This window comes from Camelina sativa, chromosome 2 (assembly GCF_030686135.1).
Source record: "Camelina sativa cultivar CO46 ecotype springtype chromosome 2, ASM3068613v1".
In the NCBI taxonomy this organism is placed as follows: domain Eukaryota; kingdom Viridiplantae; phylum Streptophyta; class Magnoliopsida; order Brassicales; family Brassicaceae; genus Camelina; species Camelina sativa.
The window spans coordinates 12,176,437-12,187,289 of NC_141881.1; the positions used below are offsets into that span (position 1 = coordinate 12,176,437).

Here is a 10,853-nt window from a genome sequence, read left to right on the forward strand (position 1 = left end):
TGCGCCAAAAAAATAAAAAGGATGGAGAAAACCTAAAAAGAAAGGCAATGCCGTTAACGCATCTAAGACGTCAATAACTTTTTTTTTTTCTCTTTTTTGTTTATTTTGTTTCCTTTATTTTAGATTGGGAAAAATGTCATTAAAGTCATGAACTTTCAAATTTTGGCCATTTAAAACATGAACTTTGTTGTACGCCATTTAAAACATCAATTTTCGTTGACTAGTTTTTTTAAACATGAAGATTCGTTGACCAGACCAAAATAGACATGACGTTAAATCTGATAGTTGACCTACTAACATATGTTACTATGCCGTTAATCACTCCGTTACTGACAAAACGACATCGTTTTAATTGAAGTTTTAGTTTGAAATAATGTCATTTAAACCATGAACTTTTAAATATAGGCCATATAAATCATGAACTTGTAAATGTATGTCATTTAAACCATGAACTTTTAATTTATGTCATTTAAACCATGAACTCGCCCTGGGCATTCGGTAAAAACCAGACAACCTAAAAATTTTGGTTATCGGAGCAAATCGAAGAGAGAAAGCTTAATCGTTCGGTGCAATTGATTTGAATAACCGGATTTTGGTTTGACTCGGTAATCGAATCGATTGGTTTATTAGAAACTGTAGAAGTATATAAGCTTAATCGGCTAACCCGTTTAACCCTAGTTTAGTTTATCTCTTCTTTCTTCGACTCTGCCTCATGATGCGATTCTGAGAAAGAGAGAGAAGAACATCAGTTCATCATTCTTTTCGATCTTTGTCATGTATTTTGTGTCTTTTTGTTTTTTTCTTGAGTCTTTTTCATTTATTAGGACACTACACTAGAGTCTGAAGGATTGATCATCTTGTTTTAGGATACTGCACTAGAGTTTGAAAGATTGATCACCATTTTTATGTATTATGGTTTACATAACATAAATTTGAAAGTTCATGGTTTAAATGACATACATTTACAAGTTCATGGTTTAAATGACATATATTTACAAGTTCATGGTTTAAATGGCCTGTATTTAAAAGTTCATGGTTTAAATGACACTTTTCGAATTAAAACTTCCATTAAAACGACGTCGTTTTGTTAGTAACGGAGTGATTAACGGCATGGTAACGTCTGTTTGTAGGTCAATTATCGGATTTAACGTCATGTCTTTTTTGGCCTGGTCAACGAAACTTCATGTTTAAAAAAGCTAGTCAACGAAAGTTGATGTTTTAAATGACCTACAACAAAGTTCATGTTTTAAATGGCCAAAATTTGAAAGTTCATGATTTTAATGACATTTTTCCCATTTTAGATTTTTCAAAATATTTACAATTTAAATGCAAAGTGATATGTCATATTTTTATTGGTTAATACAAGGAGAAGTGAATGAATGGGTTCACCCTAGGAGTGAACCCAAAAATTGTTCAAGTAGAAATCATGGATGGATGCGCTTAATTATTAATGTTTTTGTTTTTTATTGGGCCACCAATTATTATCATTCGTTAAACATGTCTCTTCTCTTGTATCGTTAACAACTTCACCAATTATTATCATTCCTTTTCTCTTTTCTCCTATCATCACTCACTCTCCCTCATCCTTTAACCGGAAAAAATCTATCAACAACAATGGCCACCACCACCCAAATCCGAATCGGAGTAATGGGTTGCGCCGACATCGCTAGAAAAGTCTCCCGAGCCATCAACCTCGCTCCCAACGCCACAATCGCCGCCGTAGCAAGCCGCTCTTTAGAAAAAGCCAAATCTTTCGCCACCGCCAACAACTACCCTGAATCAACCAAGATCCACGGCTCTTACGAGTCACTTCTCGAAGATCCAGAGGTCGATGCTCTCTACGTTCCTCTCCCCACTAGTCTCCACGTTGAGTGGGCTATACGTGCTGCCGAGAAAGGGAAACATATCCTTTTGGAGAAGCCTGTTGCTATGAACGTAGCTGAGTTTGATAAGATCGTTGCTGCTTGTGAAGCTAATGGTGTTCAGATTATGGATGGTACTATGTGGGTTCATAATCCTAGAACTGCTAAGCTTAAGGAGTTTTTGTCTGATTCAGAACGTTTTGGTCAGCTTAAAACTGTAAGCTAACTCTTTGAATTTTTCAGTAAATTTGAAATGTTGTGATGTTGAAATTGGATTGGAGTTTTGTGGGTTTCTTTAAAGTTGATAGCTTTGGCTCTTTATAGAGTAGATGTCCTCAGTCTCTAGGTTTGATCTGGCTTGTTTGTGTTTTTGTTGTGATGTTGAAATTGGATTGGAATTGATTGAATTTTTATGGGTTTCTTTAAAGTCAATAGCTTTGGTTCTCTTAGAGTAGCTTTATAGAGTAGATATATGTTCAGTCTCTAGGTTTGATCTGGCTTTGTGTATGTTTCTATAGTAAACAACATAATTAGTTTGGTTTCTAGTTTCTTGAAGTTTCTTGAAAGTCTTATATCTACTTGATGTTTGAGTCTGTAGGTTCAGAGTTGTTTCTCATTTGCTGGAGATGAAGATTTCCTCAAAAACGATATCCGTGTGAAACCGGGTCTTGACGGGCTTGGTGCGTTAGGAGATGCTGGATGGTACGCGATCCGAGCAACTCTTTTAGCCAACAACTTTGATCTTCCCAAAACTGTTACGGCTTTTCCCGGTGCTGTGCTAAACGAGGCAGGAGTGATTCTTTCCTGTGGAGCATCTTTGACATGGGAGGATGGGCGAACAGCAACCATATACTGTTCCTTTTTGGCTAACCTGACAATGGAGATAACTGCTATTGGAACGAATGGTACACTTCGTGTTCACGACTTCATTATCCCGTATAAGGAGACAGAGGCGTCGTTCACCACGAGCACTAAAGCTTGGTTTAATGATCTTGTGACTGCGTGGGTTAGTCCCCCTAGTGAGCACACGGTTAAGACAGAGCTTCCACAAGAGGCGTGTATGGTGAGAGAGTTTGCCCGATTGGTTGGAGAAATCAAGAACAATGGTGCAAAGCCTGATGGGTACTGGCCTAGTATTAGCCGAAAGACACAACTAGTGGTTGATGCTGTTAAAGAGTCTCTTGACAAAAACTGTGAACAGATTAGTCTCTCTGGTCGTTGAAGGAAAGAGCTCAAATTTAGAAATGTTGTCATGAGTTCTCTCCTCTCTCTCTCTCTCTCTATTTTTTCAATCTTCGATCATCCGTTAAACTTTTATTACCCATGTGTTCGGTCTTCTGCTGTGTCCGCCTGTAGCCGTATGGTTGTATGTATGTCATTCCTAATAAAAATGTAAAATTAATAAATTTTCGATTACATCTTAAATGTTGGTAACTGTAAATCACATGAAGATGCACGACTAGTCTCTGCGGCCAAACTACTATTGTATGTGTTTACATTTGCAAGTACATTTTCGTTTCTGAACAGGTCTTCCAATCTTATCAGACAAGTCCACCTTTGAAGTCATATTGCCGACCGTTGGACCAATGTAAATTTTTTAAATATTATTTGGGTTTGGTTCAGTATAGAAATTTCTATACCACTCAGGTTATATAATAAGATTTCAGCTTAGGAACGTTTTAAGAAGATATCTATTGTGAAGTTGCTTGACTAGCGTTGGGTTGAGTTGAGGCAAAAGTAGTCTGGTAAACGACAGTTGAAAATTTAGGTGACCAAATAACCAAACCGAACTAAACCCAAATAGTTTTAGACAACTTGGCTAATAATTAGAACTGTAGAACAAAATCTGAATATTATAAAGATAAATAAAAAATTTAAAGCGTTTGGAACACAGAACTATCTTTTTTAAAAGGATAACTCAGGTAAAGGCAGAATATTTGGTCGCAGAAACAACTTTAAATTCGATCTCAACATTCAAAGTGTCTTTCTTGCCCAAGTAATACTTTCGAAGTTCAGCTATAGACACGAAGCGATTCCAACGATAACCTTGGCCTGGTCTATAAAACCACCAGTTAACTGCAACAAAATAGAATATGTAAAGTTAATCGAGAATCACAAACACCAAATATATCTCGTTAGCTAGGAAATAATATATAGTAAATCGTGTTCTATAACATACGATTGTATATCAAGTGAGTGGATCCACGTGGGCCTTCAACTTTCACAACACGTAAATATTTTCATCTTCCTTCAACTTTTCACCATCATCTAAATACAGAAAAATGGATAACCATTTACCATCTGGTGGAGAGGAAGCTTGGGAGTTGGAAGCTTCACATCATATGAAAGTATTTCCCATTTGGTTCGAGGTGGAGCAACAATGACATCAACACCAAACTCACAGTGATCTCCATCAAAGAGGTATCCGTTTTTATGGTCGTTAAATGTATCAAGGGGAAGCCCTTGCGGTAATCCCCATATCGTTCTTAATGTATTAAACGGCTTCGATTCCCAATCTAACATTGATATACACTATGCACTATTGGTATATAATAGAGAAGGAAAAAAAAAGGAAAAACAAAAAATGTACATTCACATACCTTGAACTATAAAGTACTTTTTTCTTTTTTGTTAAACATGAAAAATCGGAGATCTGCATAAATCTCCGTTGGTGGTGTAGCTTTGAGGGTTGTACTATCTATTTCAACATACATTGAAATAAATCCACTCCCATTGTCCTTGTCATTCCCTTTTGGGTATATGATCAGTGATGTGATCGAGAGACGTGAACCCGACCGAGGCGACCGAGAGACACCAAACCTGCCCGGGACATGCGACCAAGGAACAACCGAGGCGGCCGAGGCACAAGAAACTGAAGCGGCCAAGGCACCGGCGATCACTCCCGGAGCCACGACGCGTTCCAAGAGCTCAGCAAAGACAGCCAAACAGCGACTCAACACATTTGTCTGGTCATTCACGCAACACCAGCCACCCCAAGGAGACTTCGAGGACTCGATCCGATTGGTCTTCACTCTTACCCAAGAGTGAAGACACCAAAGTCGCCACTGCGAGGAAATGTACTCTTTTCCCTACTCCGGGTTTTTTCCAATGGGTTTACCGGAGAGGTTATAACGAGGCATGGAGCTTGGTGCAAAACACCTAAATGCTAAGTTGCTTCACACGCAAAGCCAAGGCGGTTATCTCTCTTTCCCTCTTATTTTTGGTTTAATTTTGAACTTTGAGAATATTCTCTTTTGATCCTTTAGCATTTGAACGTTGGGGAGCTTACTTTGAAAGTCAAATGAGGTGATGTGTTCCATTTACAAGGGAAACACGCCTAAGGACGATTGTGCGGTTCATAGTGAATCCGTGTGTCCCTAAACTCTCACTTGACCTATTGTATTTAAACTCTCTCTTAGCCTTTGTGCCTCCTTAGACTTGAATGAAAATTAAACCTTTTCTCAAGAGAGATTCTTGACTTGTCTCCATCCTCTCATTAGTCCAATCCGGGATTGCCTAAGGGAGAGAACCCTAACAAGACTCAAACCGGGTTTGATCTTGTTAGCGACCGTATCAAGAGAAGAACCAACTCTCTTGTGTCGTCATTCGATCCACTCATCTCCCCTCGCTTCGCTTCCATCACTTCCCTTCGCAACCTCGAGTTCTCTCTCACCAGCTCTCGAGTGTTCCACCGTTCCATCTCGTGTCGATTCCCCATCGCTTCCATCGTCAGCCTCGGAGGTCACCACCGTTCTGCGTCGTAGCCGCTCGGAGCCTCTCGCAGCCTCTCGAGGTTCTCCGCATCTGTACGGTCCGAAAGAGTCCACCGATCATTTTCTCAAACGATTCGTTTGAATCGTCTCAAACTTCGTTTCCCCCATTTGTTTCTTCCATAGAACCGAAGCCAAGAACCTTTGCCGAGGAAAGTTTCGCCGATCGAAAGTTGACCGAGAGTTCAAGACGCTTCTGTACCGCTATCGCGTCCTCGGGTCACATCAATCAGTCTCCTGAAATTATTTTAATTTGATGATGATTTTGAGGATGGTTACACTTACAACAACTTGTGGCACTAGTTAAGCAAATAAGCGTTACGTACCAATTGTAATCACCAGAGGAGAAATAACGGGATTGGTATCTGCCATTAGTAATTATCATTCAACATGCAAATATCAGATTTCAACATGAAATTAAAAACTTTAAAGTATTGCTTACCAGACAGTTCCTGGAGATCAACGTGGATCAAGCTTCGTTAAACCTGCACGCCCATGACTATCGAGCAACTCTTCCAGTGTAAGATTGTTGAGACGTGTAGAAGCTCCTGTAGACGGAAAACGAGCGGGTGGAGTCACCTCCTGACGATCCCCAAAGCCAAAATTCACATTAGAGGGTGAAGGTGAAGGTGAAGGAGAAGAAGTATGATAAGACGGTGTCACCGGTAGTGGTTGCGAGGTTGAACGGCGAGAATTAGAACCGGTGGGAGCAGGTACACCTTGATCAGACAGGAACCTTGTGTAATCGTTGCCATTAAACATCTATAAGAAAAACAAAATCAATTTAATCAGATCTAAGAGAAATTAGAAAAAATTAGAGTTAATAGATGAAATTAGGGTTAATAGAATTAGGGTTAATAGATGAAATTAGGGTTAATAGAAGAAATTAGGGTTAATTGAAGAGATTAGGGTTTATTGAATAGATTAGGGTTTGCCGAGGAGGATAGAAACAAAGACGAAGAAGACGAAGAGATTAGGGTAATACCTTGACGGAGAAGACGAAGGGTTTGCCGGTTCAACGGAGAAAACGAAGGGCTTGCCGGATAAGACAAAGAAGACGAAGGTTTTGCCGGAGAAGATGAAGAAGAGAATGGTTTGACGGAGAAGATAATAGCGAGTGACGGAGAAGAACAACTAGAGTTTTCCGGAGAAGTCGAAGAAGAGCGGCTACGGTTTGCCGGAGAAGACGAAGAAGAAAGGAGATTAGGGGTTGAGAGGATGAAGAAGAGAGATTAGGGTTTAGGTGAATGAGTTTGAGCTTCGCTCAAACCAGAGCTTGGTGGTATATATAAACATTTTGCGCCCTCGCAAATCCCTCGCAGATATTGTGACGGAGTAACTAGGAACCGATAAACTGACCAATCAAAATTCACCAAATTTTGCGAGGGATTAGCGAGAAGCACTCGCACATCCCTTGCAAACAAGTCGCAACAACCGACAAACTGACCAATTAAAATACACCAACTTTGCAAGGGATTACCGATGGATCCGTCGCAAATCCCTCGCACCTTTATAATCAATCAAATTCATTTTATACCAAGATCATCCTCGTTAAAATGTACTTAATCAAAAGCTAAAGAAATACCAAAATCCAATATTATTAATCAAAAGCATGAGAAATACCAAAATGTGCTTAATCAAAAGATCATACCAAGATCTATGGGTGTCAAAATGGATCCAAAATTATGGATCAACTCAAACCAAACCAAACCAAAAACTTATTGAGTTTGATAATTTGAGTTTTAATGGGTTAATGGATCAAAATGGTTTATGGATTTAATGGATTGGGTTGAAATGGATTGGAGTAAAATGGTTGATGAGTTGACTAAAACCAAACCAAACATAACTGAATTGATTTTAAATACCAAATTAAACCGATTTTGTTTTTAATCAAATGTGTAAACCAGATTGAACCAAGAGAAATAAACAAAACCAAACTTCTTCTTCTTCGTCGATCGATTTCAAACTTCTTCTTCTTCTTCTTCTTCTTCTTCGATGGAGACAGACTCAAGCTTCTCCGTTCTTGATGGAGAACCGAGCGTGTGAGCTCCCACGTGTGGAATTACAACTTGTTGTTTATAAAATGCTGACACGTGGTGGGCTATGGTTGGGCGATCAAAACTGGCCGTTAGAGACTATATGAGCAAGTGTTAGCTCAGCTTTTCTTTTTATCAGAAATCATTTGTTAAGAAAACTTGTAAAACAACTAAAAAAGATTATTGTTGCTGGGTTTCCCTCATCTTGAGAGCTGGCTTATTGATTACGTGTTTCTTATGAACATCGAAACGATTGTTTGAGAGTTTGTTGGTTGAATCATGAAATTTTTTGTACTAAAGGTATCAGAGCATCGTCTTTCCTCGGAAATCATGGTAGAGACGAGAGCGAACACAGAGAAGAAGAAGGATCCAGTGAAAGGAGATCTAGATTGCGATGCGTTGGATGAGAAGGTATCGTGATTGGAGATACTTCAGCTGGAAGAGCAAATGGAAGAGCGTCACCGTGAGATGATGCAAAATTTGGCGAATATGTAAAAAGAGATGCGACTCGCAACGGCGGGTAAAGCGCCAGAGGTTCAGAGCACTCCAGATCTGAAGGTATCAAGATCATCGGCATCTTTGGAGGTTCATTCCGGTTTTTTGGGAATCGCATAGATCAACGCGACCTGATGTGGTAAGATATGAAGCTCAAAACTATTATCACGGTGTTACAAGGTTGGGTCGAATTGATTTCCCTAGATTTGATGGAAGTAGGATCAAGGAATGGTTGTTTAAGGCTGAGGAATTTTTCGTTGTTGATTTCACGCCGGATAATATGAAGGTTAAGACGGCAGCGATACATTTTGATAGTCACGCAGCAGCTTCGCACCATTCATTTGTTAAGTCTAGAGTCGGATTGGAAGTTTTGTATGATTGGGAAGGTTACGTGCAAATGTTGTTGGAAAGGTTTGAAGATGTGTGCGATGAACCCATGGCAGAGCTTAAGCAGTTGCAAGAAACTGATGGCATAGTGGATTATCACCAGAAATTTGTGTTGATCAAGCTTAGGGTGAATCTTTCTGAAGCTTACTTGGTCAGTTTATTTTTAGCTGGGTTGTGGTTGGATACTCAAATGCATGTAAGAATGTTTCAACCTCAAACGATCCATCACTGTTTGCTCTAAGGCAGGTTATATGAAAAGGCTCATCCTAAGAAACCTTTTACAACAACTTGGTCTCTTAAGTTAAGCAATGCTGGTCCAACTATCAAGTATACAAAGGAGAATGATGTTAGGACTGATCAGCAGTGGGGAAAAGGTTCTGTCAAATCCATTAATCCAACACCAAGGAAGCTATCTCAGCAGGAAATGAGTGAGAGGAGAGCTAAAGGATTGTGTTATCTCTGTGATGAGAAATACACCCCAGAACATTATCTGGTGCATAAGAAGACACAACTTTTTAGTTTAGATGTGGGAGATGAATTCGTAGATGCAGAGGAAGTGTTGTGGGACGAGTGTGAAGTGGATCCCAAAGGTATGCCACAGATATCAGTTAACGCTATATCTGGTATCTCGGACCATGAGACGATGCGGGTGAAGGGAACTTATGATAAGAAGATATTGTTCATTTTTATTGATTCTAGCTCAACACACAATTTTGTTGACTCAAAGATGGTGGCTAAATTGGGTTGTAAGGTAGAGAGTGCAGGGTTATCTCTTGTTTCAGTGGCTGATGGATGGAAGTTAGCAATTAATGGCAAGGTGAAAGATTTCACATGGAAGTTACAGGATACCACCTTTCAATCTGATGTGTTAATGATTCCTTTACAAGGAATAGACATGGTACTGGGTGTACAATGGCTTAAAACGTTGGGACCAATTACCTGGGAGTTCGAAGAATTGGAGATGGGGTTCAAGTATAAGGGGCAACGAGTATTATTATATGGCCTTAAGTCTGGTTCTGTAAGAGATGTGAAGGCACAGAAGTTGCAGAAGGTACAAGAGGATCAAGCTCAATTTGCTCTGTTGTGTGTGCAGAAGAAACGGGAAGAAGAGAGTGAGGATATTTGTACCCTTAGTACATTATCGACAGAGGCAAAAGTTGATACGGTTATAGGTCAGTTGGTGGAAGGGTTCCCTGACCTCTTTGTTGAACCGACAGAGTTACCGCCATTCAAAGCACATCATAACCATAAGATCAAGTTGTTAGAAGGGTCTAATCCGGTGAATCAAAGACCGTATCGTTATGCTATTCACCAAAAGAATGAGATTGATAAGATTGTTGAAGAAATGTTGTCTGGTAGTACCATTCAAGTCAATTCCAGTCCCTATGCTTCTCCAGTTGTGTTGGTTAAGAAGAAAGATGGATCATGGAGGCTTTGTGTTGATTATAGGGAATTGAATGGCAATGACAGTAAAGGATCGTTTTCCTATACCATTGATAGATGATCTTATGGGTTAATTGGGAGGGTCAATGGTCTATTCTAAGATTGATCTTCGTGCGGGTTACCACCAGGTGAGGATGGATCCTAACGACATTCACAAGACTGCGTTTAAGACTCATGGTGGACATTACGAGTATTTAGTAATGCCACTTTGCCTTACAAACACACCTGCTACTTTTCAAAGTTTGTTGAACTCAGTCTTTAAAGAGTTCTTGAGGAAGTTTGTTTTGGTATTCTTCGATGATATCTTAATCTACAGCTCTTCTTTACAAGAACATGCTTATCATCTGAAATGTGTGTTTGAAGTGATGAGAAAGAATCAGCTGTTTGCCAAGATGAGTAAGTGTGCTTTTGCAGTTGATCGAGTAGAGTACTTGGGACACTTCATTAGTACGAAGGGCATTTCTACTGATCTGGTGAAGGTCAAGGCAGTGGAGGAATGGCCTAGACCAGACACAGTGAAGCAGTTAAGATGGTTTTTAGGTTTAGCTGGTTATTATCGTCGTTTTGTTAAAAAATTTGGAGCTATTGCTAGTCCCTTGCATGCTTTAACAAAAAAAAGTCGTTTGCTTGGTCTGATGAGGCACATAAGGCTTTTGATCAGTTGAAGCTGGCTCTATGTCAAGCACCGGTATTGGCATTACCGCTATTTGATAAGCAGTTGATTGTCGAGACTGATGCTTGTGGCCATGGTATTGATGCAGTGTTGATGGAGGAAGGGCATCCATTGGCGTACATTAGCAGACAATTGAAGGGGAAACAGTTGCATTTATCCATTTATGAGAAGGAATTGTTAGCTGTTA

At 39.7% G+C, this 10,853-nt stretch overlaps 1 protein-coding gene and 1 pseudogene across 1 annotated transcript; one reads left to right on the plus strand and one right to left on the minus strand.

Annotated features, from left to right (window-relative positions):
• The first annotated feature begins 1,397 nt into the window (after positions 1-1,397).
• LOC104721818 (putative oxidoreductase At4g09670) lies at positions 1,398-3,287 on the plus strand. The gene is made up of 2 exons (XM_010439889.3): positions 1,398-2,079; positions 2,461-3,287. Exons 1-2 carry the CDS (start codon positions 1,615-1,617, stop codon positions 3,082-3,084), a joined length of 1,089 nt encoding a protein of 362 aa, XP_010438191.1. The 5' UTR covers positions 1,398-1,614; the 3' UTR covers positions 3,085-3,287.
• A 493-nt stretch (positions 3,288-3,780) lies between these two features.
• Positions 3,781-5,580, minus strand: LOC147948491 (uncharacterized; annotated as a pseudogene).
• Between the last annotated feature and the right edge of the window lie 5,273 nt (positions 5,581-10,853).